Consider the following 16,025-nt stretch of genomic DNA (forward strand, 5'->3'; position numbering starts at 1 on the left):
GGGGAGGGGGAGGGGAAGGGGAAGGGGAGGGGGAGGGGGAGAGAGAGAGAGAGAGAGAGCAAGCACATGCTACATATATTTAAAATATTTGTTTTACTATTGTCTCTAAGAGCATTGGTTTGGACACATGAATAATAAATTCAGAGTCAATAATAATGCTGGTCTAGTGTCACATGGAGGAAAGAAATCAAAGCAATTCCCCATGCTATTTTGAACCAAGAGTGAGGCCAGATTGGACGGTTTGGTTGCAATCCTAAACCTTTAGCCTCTGAACTATCACTCCAGCCCAATAAGCTGAGATTTGAGTTCTCTACCGCACACGTCCTATGTCTCCTGTCTCGGTTTGTCTGTTGTGAGCCTGACTATGAAGACGGTCTTCCTAATCTGCCAGTTTGTCTGTGTCTGTCTCTAACAAAGGGCTTGACTTTGTCTTTATCGAACAGCGCAGAAAGCGTCACACGGGGAAGGAATAGAGTACTTTAAGGAAATCTTTAACCGAGTCTTACAGGGGATTAAGTCACTGACCCCAGCTGACCCCAACAGAGTCAGATAACAAACTAGCAAATACTATCAAGCAATATCCAAACTCCCCTCTCAACATCTATGAGAGACATTTATAAGATTGCTTTTGACCTCTATTGGCTGTTGTCAGCAAATGTGTGTCATAATACGTGTACAAACACACATGCATTACTTTTGGGTCAGAGGCACAATTTAAGATTACAGCTATTTATTAGCTTAGGTTGTAAACGTTGATTACAGAGAAATTCCAAGGCAAGTGAGGTTCTGACTTAGTAATCTGTATTAATTATCTCATAGTCAAGTGGTCATTGCGTTTGTCTTTCCAGGAGGCGTATAAGTCTCTCAAAAGCAGGACCGATGTATTAAAGAAATATCTTTATATAGGTGGTGTACACATCTATGTTTAGTGACCAATAAATAATTATAAAAATTATGATATAATAAAGCTGTAATGGTATATTTTATCATTTTATTTTTCTTTAAAAACATTTTAGGCAACACTAAGTGGACCCAAGAGGTTTTTAAGAAAAGACAGAGTTTAAAGAGAAAAGCTGTGGAGAGAAATAAAAGAGAAACTGGAGGGAGGGGATGGTGGTGGATTTGATCAGAACACATTATATACATGTATGAAATTCCCAGAGGGGAGGAGAAGAGAAGGAAGAAAAGAAGCAGGAAGCATGTTTGGGTGCAAACATGGCTGGATGAGCATAAGTGTGTGTCCCAAAAGCCTGAGGGCCTGAGAACCTGAGTTTGAATTCCTAGCACCCAGGAAAAAGACAGGTGTGGTGACACATGCCTTTAACTGTAGCACAAAGGGTCAGGAAGAGACAGGCAGATCCCTGGACCTTACTGGCCAGCCACTGCTGCTGGAATGTCAAGTTTTATATTCACCGAGAGACCTTCTTTCAAATGGTAGGGTGGAGAGCTATAGAAGTCATTTAAAGATAGACATAATTCTTTAAAAGAAGAATTTTAATCATGCTCACCAACCTAGGTTGACCTTGTAGTATATAAAATAGCTAAACAAGTGATAACCCTGTGCCAACAATATCTTTAATTCATTTTCCTTCTCAAATGATAAACAGTGACATGTTGGGGTTTTTTTTGTTGTTGTTTGTTTGTTTGTTTGTTTCTGGAAACAATCTGAAAGCAGCACCCAAATAGATGTACTCGCTCCTCTGTTTACAGCTCACCCTCTACTCAGGAAGGTTTGAGGAGTTCCAGAGCACACTGACAAAAAGCAATGAAGTGTTTGCCACTTTCAAGCAGGAAATGGATAAGGTGAGAGTGTTTCCTCTCCATGAGTACTGACCGTTTTTGTTTTGACAGACGGGTCTTTGCATGCATTTTCTCTGGCTAAGATACTCCAGTGCATTTCATGATGCGGGAATGAGACTTTCAGTGGAATTTTGCCGTTTTGAAAAGTTTCCAGTGAATAAATCTGATCAAAGGCCTCAAAAATACTAGGATACATTTTCACTAAGATGAACAATATTTTTTTTTTCTTGATAGCTAGCTTATTTAGTTTAAAAAGCCTAAAAAAAAAAAAAACAAAAACATTTAAACCTAAAAACACAACATTAGAGTTGATAGACTCCTTCTCATGCAATACAATTGATGGATCCCTGCATACAAAGACAGAAGAGTAAGCTCAAATTCTGCATTTGTTACTATCTACCAAGGACTCTTGGGTCATTTATGTGCCTCTCTCAGGTTTCATTTTTCTTATCTATAAACTGATAATTTTTTTCATAACTCACAAAACTATAAAGTTCAAATAAATTAACGCATTAAAAGTTTTGCTGGTCTTTCATAAATAAAAAGGTAGAAATAATATCAACGGACACAACATTAGCATTTTATTCAGTCCAGTATCTTCCTAGTGGAAAATCAGCATCGACAATCCGCCTCTGTGGGCAGAGGGTCAGAGGACTTCCCACAGCGGCCCTGAGGACCTGAGTTTAGATCCCTGGAACCATGTGAAAGGCTGTGTGAGGATGGGGTACATCTGTGGTCTTAGAACTCCTCTGGCGACATGGAAAGCAGAGGTAGTAGAATAGTCTGGAAGCTCCTGGGCCAGCTGGCCTAGCATAGGGAGCACACCGACGGGCGGAAAGAGACCCTGTCTCAAAACAAGGTGGACGAAGATTCCTAAACGTTGTCTTCTGACTTCCATAAGTACGGCACAGCATAGGCATGTCCACATGCACATCTATCTATGCACACATGTATACACACACACACACACATGCACACACATTGTGTTCCTGAACAGGCACTGGCATTAATTATAAGTATAAGAAGCATCTTTCAGCCGGGTGTGGTGGTGCACGCCTTTAATCCCAGCACTCAGGAAGCAGAGGCAGGCAGATTTCTGAGTTCGAGGCCAGCCTGGTCTACAAAGTGAGTTCCAGGACAGCCAAGGCTATACAGAGAAACCCTGTCTCAAACACCCCCCCCCAAAAGACGCATCTTTCAAAATATATTTTAGTGAGACAATGTAACTTTTACACTAATATTTGTTAAGTTACTTTTCTTGGTTCTGAATTGTTATTTTTTGAATTTTATTTCAAAATTGAGACTGGGATATTAAGTCAAGTGTTCTTCATCTGAAATTTATTTATGGATGCTAGTTAACCCAAGAATTCCATTGTTAATAAACAACAACAACAACAATCTGGGATGCCTGTTTGTATAACTCTGAATATGGCCCTGTATCTTGTATGAAATTAAACTTTACAAAGCCACATGTTATATAAACAAAAAAATCTATTCAAGGCCCATCTAGCTCCTTTTAGAGCAAGAAATGACAGTCTGGGCTCAGCCTCTGGCCTTGGTGTGCACCTCAGAGAGCTTTGTTCAAGAAACAAGCACATAGCCAGGCATCAAGAAGACATAGGCCTTTAATCCCAGCACTCAGGAGGCAGAGGCAAGCAGACCTCTGTGAGTTCCAGGCCAGCCTGATCCACATGGCAAGCTCCAGCTGGCCAGGGCAACAGAATGAAACCTTGCCTCAAAATACCTGCAATAAAAAATAAAAAAGAAGCAAGTACCTAGGTGTGGCTCCTGAAAGGACATAACAGGTAACTAAGAGTCTTACCCTTCAATTTACACAATAAGAGAAGAGATCCTACAATAAATAATATCCAGTAATCTTCTACTCAATACAGAGTAAATGTGACCCACATTCGTGCAAGGGCCTGGTGACTAAGAGGCACCATTTTGGATAGATATCTTTAGCCAGACTCATTTGTTAATCCACTTAGATATTAACACATGCCCTTGACCCTCAGTTTCAAGATTTATAAAATGGGGATGAAAACGGAGCGTTTCTCGTGGGACTGTTTCAGGGATGACATGAATGTGTAACCATCACCTTCTGTGAGCTCACCTTCACCCTACAAACCTGAGCAAAGAAAAGGTGGCAAGCAGCTTTCGTGTGCACACAAATTATCTGCAGCTTAATGCCCCAAAGCAATGGCAGCTCTCTCACAATGATATCCTTCCATTCGATAAAGTAAATTACCTAAATTGCAAGCTTATTTATGAGTCTCAGTGAGGATTTATTATTATTATTATTATTATTATTATTATTATTATTATTATTATCATTATCATTATTATTATTATTTTAAATGAAAGAAAAGTCAACAACAACACAATGTGCTCCTCAGTAGTTTCCTTCTTCCTGACTTGGCTCCGGTGCAAACAAGTTTGTTCATTACCAATCCGGAGGACTCGGAAATCAATCATTCCTCTTCCTCAGTCTTCATTGTTGACATTGAACGTTTGTTTGCTGAGGATCGCCCTTGGCGTCCCATGTGGCGCTAATTGCTTCCTTAGTGCTTCAGGGTTATCACTAAAACACTCTAATTTCTGTAGACAACTAAGAAAATGAAGAAGCTGGAGAAGGACACAGCCACATGGAAAGCCCGATTTGAGAGTTGTAACAAAGCCCTGCTGGACATGATTGAAGAGGTGAGGACGCTCCTCTTTCCCTAACCCTGTCAAGAATAATCACCAGAGCCTAATAGTGTAAGTGATCATGTTTCAAAGTAGGCTGAATTTCAAGGGAGACGTAGCATATCAAAATATAAGATGGAGAATAAGATCAAAGAGTCATTCAGAAATCTAAGGAAGAGTCAAGGATCTTTGTAAACCTTAGTCACAGGATTGCTAGGTAGGAAACCGACCCCAGCATGGCCCTGTGCCTGCGGGACTAGAAAGGTTTTGATGAAGGTCTTACTTGACCTTGAACTTGTTCTGTTTGGTACCCAGCAAATGCACTTAATGCATTGGTTCGACTATGCTGAGAGAAGATGCCAACACATTTAGGGTATTTTGCAGACAGATATGAAGAAATCATTTTAAAAACTCCTCCAACAGGTATTTGGGAGTTGATGCTCTGCCAGGGCCTACAAGCTTTACAACTCTAAAGGCAAAGGTTTATGAGCTCCAATGTGAGCCGCAGGACCACCAAGTGAAGATCCCTTCACGGTAATGAGTAAAAAGGGTCTTACAGATACAGGGTAGCCAGGATGGAAGTCAGTAGTGAGATGATTAGGAGCAGCTCCCTGCTCACACTCACACTCACACTCACACCGCTGTTACCAGAGGAAAGAAGAACTGAACAGTTTAAGCAGCCAACGTCATAAACTGGTGTGTGGTGCATTTCTGTGGTTATAATTATCACTTTAAGGACTCGTCCCAAGTTGCAACCAATTCCCAAGGTGCGTACATGACTCATCAACACTCATCAGATGGCTGCTGGATTAGCATATAGTCGTTCTATCGAGAAGACATAGTTCCTTGAATACATAATGCCCCGCTGAGCGTGAAGCCCAGGCCATCTTACTTATGTCACAGAAGATGTTGCCTGTACCCCCCCCTCCAGTTTTTAAGGAACAGAAGATTCACGTAGGTTAAGATGTTTATTGGAATAGAAAGAAATCTTAACAGGTTTATTTTCCAAAGAACGGGCAATAGTAATTAAAATTCTATTAGTCTAATAATCAAAACATCAGAAAAACAAAGAGATGTCCCTAAATGTTTGTTCAAATGTAGTAGGCAAATTCTAGGATGAATAGTTTTGTTTCTGGACAGCATCCTGAGAAATTCACTGCTCATGTTGTGTGTGTGTGTGTGTGTGTGTGTGTGTGTGTGTGTGCATTTATGTCACAGAAAGCCCTGCGAGCTAAGGAATACGAGTGTTTCGTCATGAAAATCCAAAGGCTGGAGAACCTGTGTCGTGCTTTACAAGAAGAGAGAAAGGAACTCTACAAGAAAATCAGAGAAGCAAAAATGTCCGAAAAGGAAGACCCGGTTCAGCACACCTCTGACGAAGAGCCAGAGCCAAATGTCTCTGAAGATAAAGAGGGGGATGCAGAGGAAGCCAACAGTGTTCAAAATGCTGTGAGAAACCTGGCCACAGCTTTTACCATCCTTCATCATCCAGAGTTCACCCCAGACCAACCAGAGGAAAGACAACTGGCAGTGAATGGTCCTCAAAGTGGAAGTGATTTCACCCCCCAGCATCCCGAAACAGCCCATTTCAGCCATCCCACCCTTTCCTCTGATTCAGGGAGTCCTCAGCCCCCTGTAGGTTCTCAGGCTGGGGCTGAGAGGGTCTGTGAGGCCACACCTGCCCCTACAGCCTCCTGTACCCCTGCAGAGGCAGAGCTACAAAGTCAGTGTCTCCCTGCAGAAAATACCCCGGGTCCGAAGCCCCATGAACCAGAGGCAAAGGCTTCTGGTCAGGTCCCACTGTCCCCAGCCCAGGGCTCCCTATCTGTAATAGAGGCAAAATATGATAGTTCACCATCTCCAGAGAGTGAGGGAGATCCTACTGTGGTGACCGGCTGTGAGTCTAGGGAGCAGCCCCCAGCAGAAGTCACAGACATCCCCCTAGGCCCTTCCACCAGACTCCCCAGAGAGCCCGATGCCTGTCTGAACGGAGTAGACTAAGCCTCGTTGAGTCTTCTGGCTGCTCACGTGACGGCATCTTCTTCTCTTCTTCACAGCAGAACATCTGTGAAAGAAACTTCTAGGACTAGGAAGAGAGTTAGCGTCAAGACATTTTTAAAGTTGTACGGAACACTTGAGTCTTTGCTGCTGTCTGCAATTTATAACTAATATGGTTATTCTCTGTGATTGTATAATTTTCCCATTGGCAGCCAAACACATCAATAGCAAATATACATTACTTTCCCATTACATTGGTGCCTTAATCTAGTTTGTTAGCAGTAAGATTTTGTATTTAAGGACTCCCACTATAACATATAAATACACTGAGATATTACATTTATTTCCACAAATAACCCAATATAATGGGGGCTGGTGAGATGGCTCAGTGGGTAAGAACACCCGACTGTTTTTCCTAAGGTTTGGAGTTCAAATCCCAGCAACCACATGGTGGCTCATAACTATCCGTAACAAGATCTGACTCCCTCTTCTGGAGTGTCTGAAGATAGCTACAGTGTACTTACATATAATAAATAAATACATCTTTAAAAAAATTTTAAAAAAGATTTTAAAAAAAGACCTATAATGGATATCCAGGTTCCATTTAAACAGCATAATATACAGTGTATTTATGTGTATACACTGTTTACATTTATGTATACACATATACATGTATTTTCATACATGCATATAAAGTCATCATACAAGTATATTTTGCTCCTTACAGATTTTTCTCTATTACAAGATATGCTTGTAAAAAAAATTCTATCTTACTTACACTCTGGACTACAGTAGACTAAAGCTCTATGGACAAGAAATCGCATGTGTGCTACAACGCCTGTTCACAAAGACGACTATGAGAAGCCTTTAACAGAAAGGGAAAAAAGCCACCAACAGTTGCTTCTGGTTTTCTAGTGCTTCTTCTGATCTTCGCAGCCAGCTTCCTCCTAACTTCCCAGCATCACCTCCTGGGTTGAAGCAGCCTCCTCCTGGCTACCTGTGAGAGAGTGGTTGGAAATAGAGAAAGAATCTAAGATTTGAGAGGTTGAGTATCCTCAGCTTACAGGAAGCTGTCCCTGGTCCCTGCCTCTTTGGCTACTGATACCTCAGAAAACCACTTCTGGTTGTCTCTAACACTGTCTTTATCTCAAAGCATCCATTCCTCCCAAATTCCCTCCTTTGCATCAATGTGTGTGCCCGCCCTACATCTCAATTAATGTTAAGTAAAATGTATTTTTCCGAAACAGAAATACATACGAGCTCTCAATAGGCGTAACAAGGCTTACAAAGCTAACACATTTTCTGCGCTAAGGACTTTTGAACAGGCAGAAGTACAAAATTTTAAAAGGGGGTGGGGAGTTCCTACTCATAATTCAAAAATAGCAGGCAAGGACTCCATAGATGTCAAAAGCAAGAAGCACTTCGGATTACCCAAACAAGTTTTATACTCTCATTGTTGGCAAAAAACCTCTAATAACACTGACAGCATAAATACTCTGCCTAGGCTAAAAGAAAACAGTACTAACAGAACAGGAAGAGGTGGGAAGGCGGGAGACAGAAGGCACATAACGAGAGGACTATCTAATCTTACTCTATGTCAAGAAGTTGAACACAGGTAGAAATATGGATAAAGGAAGGTTCTTGAAAACTCATCCAGGAAATCATTCTTCAGTGGTGCACGTGGCTGTTGGCCAACGCACACACGGAGCTGGTAGGCAGTAGCCATATGTTGAAGGAATTATAGAACTGTATAAAATTGGTTTGAAGTAGACAGTAAGGGAAAGAACAAAAATACCATTTGTGGAAAAAAAAAATCAGGGGAAAAAAGCATGCCATTATTTGAGAACCCACGTTTTCAGAGGCTTTGCATATTATAACCACACGGGTATCCAGCCAAGTTCAACACCACTGGAAATTAGACATTCAATTAACTCAAAGCCAAATATTCACTATACTAATCCCCTCTCTCTGTTTACAGGAGCTGAGCTTCAAAGAACAGAGTGGGATCATCACAGTGAGGTCTCAATCCAAGAGCTTAGGGAGACAAACAGGCAGGAGGCACTGACATCCCATAAATTAAGTGTTCTAATATCCAAAGTTTATTATTTTCATCCAAAAGGGTTTCACAGCAACATATCACTCACAACTGTGTGTACCTTTGGCACAGTTTCACAGACTACACCTTCCCTGAAATCTGTAAAGCTTTAATATAGACTTCGGGAGAATTATTTTAATAGTAAAAGAATGTTTTATTATAGTTCCTTGTGTTCAAACTTGGCTGTACTAATCATAACAACTCATAAGATCTGAACGCAGACAATATATCTCTTTTTATGAAGTTCATAGAACTATTTTTAGAGATGCCAAGTCTTTCTAGAAACACTGGAATTATTGCTTTCTAAATGTAATAACATAATGTTTATACCAATTAAAAAGGCGTTTCTTCCAAGTTTTCTAGTAGGTTTTTGAAATTATTTTTTTATTGGATATTTTCTTTATTTACATTTCAAATGTTATCCCTTTCCTGGTTTCCCTCCCTCCTGGAAACACTCTATCACATCCTCCCTCCCCTTGCTTCTATGAGGGTGTTCCTCCACCCACCCACCCACCCAGTCCCACCTCCCTGCTCTCTATTCCCCTACACTGGGGCATCTAGAAGCCTTCATAGGACCAAGGACCTCTCCTTCCATTGATTCATGACAAGTCCATCCTCTGCTACAGTTGCAGCTGGAGCCATGTGGACTCAATTGTTGATGGTTTAGTCCCTGGGAGTTCTGGGGGGGTCTGGTTGGTTGATACTGTTGTTCTTATGGAATTGCAAACCCCTCCAACGCCTTCAGTCCCTTCTCTAACTCCTCTATTAGGAACTCCCGCACTCAGTCCAATGGTTGGCTGCTAACATCTGCCTCTGTATTTGTAAGGCTCTGGCAGGGCCTCTCAGGAGACAGCCATATCAGGCTCCTTTCAGCATGCACTTCTTGGCATCCACAATAGTGTCTGAGTTTGGTAACTGTACACAGGATGAATTCCCAGGTGGGACAGTCTCTGGGTGGCCTTTCCTTCAGTCTCTGCTCTACACTTTATCTCCATATTTGCTCTTGTGAGTATTTTGTTCTCCTACATCTGATAGAGGGCTAATATTCAATATATACAAAAAATTCAAGAAGTTAGACTTCAGAGAACCAAATAACCATTTTAAAGATCAAAACCTCAAGTGACAGCAGATGCTGGTGAGGATACAGAGAAAGAGGGACACTCCTCCATTGCTGGTTGGAACGCAAGCTGGTACAACCACTCTGGAAATCAGTTTGGCGCTTCATCAGACAATTGGACATAGTATTACCTGGGTACCTAGCTATGCCACTGCTGGGCATATACCCAGAAGATGCTCCAACATGCAGTAAGGACACATGCTCCACTATGTTCATAGCAGCCTTATTTATAATAGCCAGAAGCTGGAAAAAAAAACAGATGTCCCTCAACAGAGGAATGTATACAAAAAATTTGGTACATTTACACAATGGAGCACTACTCAGCTATTAAAAACAATGAATTCATAAAATTTTTGGCAATTGGATAGAATTAGAAAATATTATCCTGAGTGAGGTAACCCAATTGCAAAAGAAACCACATGGTATGCACTCACTGATAAGTGGATACTAGCCCAAAAGCTCCAAATAACCAGGATACAACTCACAGACCACTTGAAGCTCAATAGGAAGGAAGACCAAAGAGTGGAATTTTTTAAATTCTTTTTTTTTTTTTTTTTTTTTTTTTTACTATATTTTCCAATGATTTAAGAATACCTAGTTACAATATGGCATTGTTCTATTTTTGGTTAAGTTTGGGCTTTCTAAATAAAATGTATATGTAGTCAATCCTTTGAGGATTTACATATAGACGCTATGAAGGGGAGAGGGGCTAAGGAGGAGAGGGAGGGTGAGAGATCATAACAAAAAGGCTATAGCAAAAAACCACTGAGATCTGTGAAAGAAGAGGTCCAAAGAGGATGCCCACGTGCATAGCTTGACATCGTTTCCTGCAAGCACAATTGCTAGAAGCTTACTCTCCAAAGTCCCATGGGTTTGTAGGCAGGGCCTCGGGAAAGGAATTAGAATAGCAGTTGTAGCAGGATGCGGTGGTCCACACCTTTAATCCCAGAACTCAGGAGGCAGAGGCAGGCGGATCCCTGTGAGACTGAGGCCAGCCCGGTCTACAGAGTTGGGTCACAACAGCCTGGACTGTTACACAGAGAGACCCTGTTTCCAAAAACAACAGGAGCAAAAACAAGTATTAGAAGTTGTGACTAGGACATTCATCATGATGTTAGTGGCTTCTATAGGGAAAAGAGACCTGAGCTAGCATCTTTTGGTACGTTCAATCGTGCCACTGCTTGTGGACGTTGTACATCGTGGTGCGGAGCCTAGTGCGCACCACGATGTACAACGTCCACAAGCAGGTATTAAGACAGCTACAGTGTACTTACATATAATAAATAAATAAATCTTTAAAAAAAAAAAAGAATTATATGTTATATTTTTGATCTCTTTATTCATGGATTATTTCTTTCTTTTAATTTATTTATGTATTTACATCTCAAATGCTGTCCCTGTCCTGCTCCCCCTCACAAGTTTCCTCCCCCCATAACCATTCCCCTTGGCCTCTAATAGGGTGCCCCCCCACACACACCTCTACTCTGGTCCATCAAGTCTCTGCAAGATTAGGCACATCTTCTCCCACTGAGGCCAGACAAGGCTGCATATGTATTGAGGGGTGCATGTGTAGGAGAGGGCTCAGACCAGCCTGTGTATGCTCTCTGGTGTAGCTTAGTCCCTGGGAACCCCCAGGGGTCCAGGTTAGTTGACACGGTTGGTCTTCCTATGGGGTTGCCATCACCTTCAGAGCCTTCAGTCCTTCCGCTAACTCTTCCATAGGGGTCATCGACCTCTATCCAATGCTTGGCTGTGGGTCTCGGCATCTGTCTCAGTCAGCTGGTAGGTAGACCCTCTCAGAGGACGGCCATACTATGCTCCTGTCTGCAAGCACAACATAGCATCACTAATAGTGTCCGGGACTGGTGGCACTACCTTCTTATGCCTTAAGAACTGTAAACCAAATAAACCTCTACTCTGTAAATTACCCAGTCTCAGCTGTTTTACTACAGCAACAGAAAATTGGCTTAAAATACTGTAGTCAATAAAAAACAAAACAAACAAACAAACAAACAATAACAAAATCAACAGACTCTGCTGCCTGGCCATCCAGCTGCTGGTGGACAAATCTCATGAGGTTACGCATGGTTTTCTTCAGACCTTATCACCCACAAAAATCATGTTTCCAATTTCTCTGGCAAATGTTTTCTCAGAAATCCTCTGGGAGATTTTATTTGAGGGCAAATAAAAGACACCTGTTTTCCTGTCTTCAGTCCTTATGACTGTTCGAAGCATTTTCGGTAAAAAGCATTGAAAAGGCTGTGCCATTCTGCCTCTTGATTATTTTTTGCTCTCTCTGATCCAAAAGGGACTTTTCAAACCCAGTGTTCCCTGGCATAGTTTGATTATCAAGGGTTAGATTTATCCTTGTAGATCTTGTAGCTCTCTCTCTTTCTCTGCCACTGTGTCTGTCTGTTTTACTGGGTATTGTACCCAGGATCCCCACACATGTTAGGCAAATGCTCTATCACTGAGTTATAGCCAGAGTCCCTAGTTTAAGACATGCTTTCACTATATAAACCTAACTGACCTGGAGCTCACAGAGAGCTACATACCTGGGTTTCCTGAGCACTGGAATCAAAGCATGAACTACCATGCCCAGCTGACATTTTTACATGTTTAGGTCTCTCTCTCTCTCTCTCTCTCTCTCTCTCTCTCTCTCTCTCTCTCTCTCTCTCTCTCTCCTTGAGATTACATAAGTAGCATGTTCTAATTTAATTTCAAAACTGGGCTCAGCAAGACTAAGAAGAACAAGAAGAAAGAGCCCTTGTTACAAAAGGTCCTCAATCTATCCTTTTGTAATCGATATTTTTATCTACTACTTAAGAAAATAAAATGATTTAAAATGCAAATAATTTGCTAAAAGATGATGTCTCTAGCTTCTAAAATTTGTTCCCAAAATGAAATGAGAAGATGGCTTATGAGAGAAGTAGTGGATTCAAGTTTTCAAAAGGCCTCGGATATTTCCATTTTTGTATATCTGAATGCAAATAAGAGTTATCAGACATTAGGATACTCCATTACGATACAAGCAAATTTTTGAGACAGGGTTTCAGGCTTGACCTCGAACTCTGTATGGCCTGCTGGCCTTGAACTCACAGAGATCCTCCAGCCTCTGTCCCTCAAATCCTGAGATTTTTGTTTTGGTTGTTAATTTTATTTTATTTTTGTCTGTTACTGTTATGCTTGTATATGACATTTATGTGTGGGCATGTGCCATATCATACATGTGAAGGTCAGAAGACAACTTTATAAAGTTAGTTTTCTACCTTTACACAGGTTCTAAGATCAAACTCAAGTCATCAACTTACACAGTGAGTGTTTTTCCCATTGAGCCATCTCATTGGCTCTTCACCTTATTTTCTAAAATCATGTCTCTCATTGAATGTTGAGTTTGCTGTAGCAAACCTGCAAGGGCCTCTTGTCCCTGTCCCCCCAGCCCTGGGGCTGCAGACACATTCCACTGTGCTCAGCTTTTATATGGGGGCTGGGGATCTGAACTCAGATCCAATGCTTGTGCTAACTGGTTTTATGTCAACTTGACACAAACTATAGTCACCTGAGAAGAGAGAACCTCTGTTTAAAAAAAAAAAAAAATGCCTCCATAAGATCGGGCTGTGGGCCAGCCTGTAGAGCATTTTCTTAACTAGTGATTGATGGGGGAGGGCCTTGTTGGTGGAGCGATCCCTGGGCTGGTGATCCTGGGGTCTGTAAGAAAGCAATCTGAACAAGCCATGTGGAGCAAGCCAGTAAGCAACATCCCTCCATGGCTTCTCCATCAGCTTCTGCATCGGCTTCTGCCTCCCAGCTTCTGCCCTGCTTTGAGTTTCTGTCCTGATTTCTCTCGGTGACAATTGTGATGGGGATGGTGTAAGCCAAATAAACCCTTTCCTCCCTATGTTGCTTTAGTCATGGTGTTTTATCATAGCAATAATAATTCTAACTAAGACACACAGCAAATACTCTCCCGTTTCCCACTGAGCCATCTACCCAGCCCAGAGTGGATGTTTTTATGTGATGGCATCGATGACTTATGTCAACTATACTGTTCTATGGTTAACATCTGAGGTCATCTCCTTGGTGGCTCATCTGATACATGTTCTATGAATGTGAGGTGCTATTGTTATTCAAACACACACACAAATACAAATGTGTAAAATATGACTGAGGCTTACTTTTTTCCACGAGATAAGGATTTATAGCTGGTTTGTTTTGTTTCCAGTTTGCTAGGCTTCACTTTACTTCTGACCTATGTCACCAGCTCATACTGCTCATTACAAAGGGCATTTGGAATGATCCTTCCTATCAAAGACAAACTATAAAACGTGATTACTTCCTGTATGGATAAAGACATTTGAAATGTAGAAATTCTTTGACCCTGATGGCACAGAAGTTACCCACAGAAACTACTTCACTCTACCATGGATAAGGCAAATAAAGTCATTTTAATCACACACTGAGGCTAGGCAAAATCCCAAATCACATCGTGTCTCATGTTGAGTTTTGTACTCTGAGATTTCTGTGAACATCAGTGACTTTCTCACTTGAACTTTGGTTTATTTAAATGTTTATTGTGGTGTGTAATTACAGCATGCCACAACTAAAATGTAACTACATATAAATTCTTTTTTCAGACTACTTAAGTGATGATATACCATGAAAACACACATACCAGCAGCACCAGGAAGAAGGCTTTATATATTAAAAGGAAAGAAAATTAATGGTTGATATTCATCATATTAAGTACATCAACCTAGTAATTATTTCATATAAAAAAATGATAAAGATAAAACTTTGAGAATCTTAAAAGAAAGCTACACATAAACTGGTAGAGTTTTATAAAAGCCAGCTGACTGGCCAGGGTAAGAGCAATCACAACGCCCTGTCCTTCCTTCCATACTTTCTCTCCCAAGCTGGGGAGTGTCCCCAAACATGTTTTCCCTGTTACTACCTTATTATCCTCATTTTTGCTTCCTTCCCTTTATTTTTTATTTTTTTTTTAATTTTTTTATTTTCAGTTCAGAAATGACGGTAACTCAATCCCTGGGTGCAGCAACTAAAATCCTCATCTTGCAAGCCTTATTAAATCCAGATCCTCTGGTGGCGAATCCTGATGGATCTACCATTTAAACTGGGAGATATTCATAGCAACATCTCGTCCTCACACTATCCCCGTCCAAAAGGATGTGACTCTCTCCTGCTTCCTCTCTTCCTCTGTCCAACCTGGAAGTCCCTCCTACTCTCCCGGTGATTGGCTCCTTTATTTATTAGGGGATTGGTTCCCAAGAAGTCACCTGAGTGTGTGACTCATGCCTTGTCCACAGCTCCTCCCAGGAGAGTGGAATTGGCATCAAAATACAAACAGCACCAGGCCCATTCACAACACCTCCCCTTTTCTGTTCTAATAAAAATCAAAACCTTTCTCTCAAATATAAATAGAACACAACTATTGCCATTTTGTAATTTATAAAGTATAAGATAGACTAACACCCAGCCCATCATTTATGTCATTAAGATAGAACACTGTCAGCTATCCTAAATTAAGAAGACTTATGATTTTACCTTGACTTATGTCCTGGCTTTAGATTATATGCCACCTGAAAACCATCCTCTCAAATCTACTCTCTCAAAGTAAATAGCCTGGGTTGGCTATGAGACTATAAGTAGTTTTTCAACACTGTCAGGAACCCAAGAATGACCAACATTAACTGAAAATATATAGGAAGCCTAACACAGCTTCCCAAACTGAGACAAATTGTAGAGACATCTGCCTCCCTATACAGCCCCAGTAAGTCAGGAAGATGGAGCATCAGTCTTTAGCCTTCTGGCTCAGGATCATCTGACAGACCTTAGAGAAACAGGAATATTAAGGACTAGCCCTTTCTGTCTTGGCAGAACTAAGCTGTCCTAACCTGTAACTTGTGTCCTTTCAGGAACAGCACAGGTCTGCAGGAGGGACAGGCAGTTTCTGCCCAGTGGCCACCTCGCTACAATATATCACCTCACATGGAGATAAGGTGGTCCGTTACTTCTTTGAATCCATGAATGAGAAGCTGTTAGGAGCAGATTTGTCTCAACAACAAGTGAATAAATAACACTGAGTACCACATTCTGTGGATTTCTGATGTTTTTGAAAACCAGCTATCTATGTAAAGTAATCTGGACTGTTGTCTGTTAACTACCCTCAGCTATTTCTAATTAAAATATCTGAAAACACCCTAACAATGAACTCAGAGCCATGAATTTGCTATTTGGCCCTTAACTCACAGGCATAACATCTCAGATCAGTTTATAATGGCATTTACAGAAGGACTGGGTTCAAGCCTTGTA

At 41.2% G+C, this 16,025-nt stretch overlaps 1 protein-coding gene across 1 annotated transcript in view; it reads left to right on the top strand.

The window, feature by feature from the left end:
- The window catches only part of Txlnb (taxilin beta), a 44,733-nt gene extending 37,848 nt beyond the window's left edge, over positions 1-6,885 (top strand). The window contains exons 8-10 of the mRNA XM_021221500.2: positions 1,711-1,803; positions 4,405-4,500; positions 5,704-6,885. Coding sequence (XP_021077159.1) covers positions 1,711-1,803; positions 4,405-4,500; positions 5,704-6,486 — 972 coding nt within the window. The 3' untranslated portion in view covers positions 6,487-6,885. The remainder of the gene's footprint in view (positions 1-1,710; positions 1,804-4,404; positions 4,501-5,703) is intronic.
- Positions 6,886-16,025: the final 9,140 nt, after the last annotated feature.

The sequence above is a fragment of the Mus pahari genome, chromosome 21 (genome assembly GCF_900095145.1).
Source record: "Mus pahari chromosome 21, PAHARI_EIJ_v1.1, whole genome shotgun sequence".
In the NCBI taxonomy this organism is placed as follows: Eukaryota; Metazoa; Chordata; class Mammalia; order Rodentia; family Muridae; genus Mus; species Mus pahari.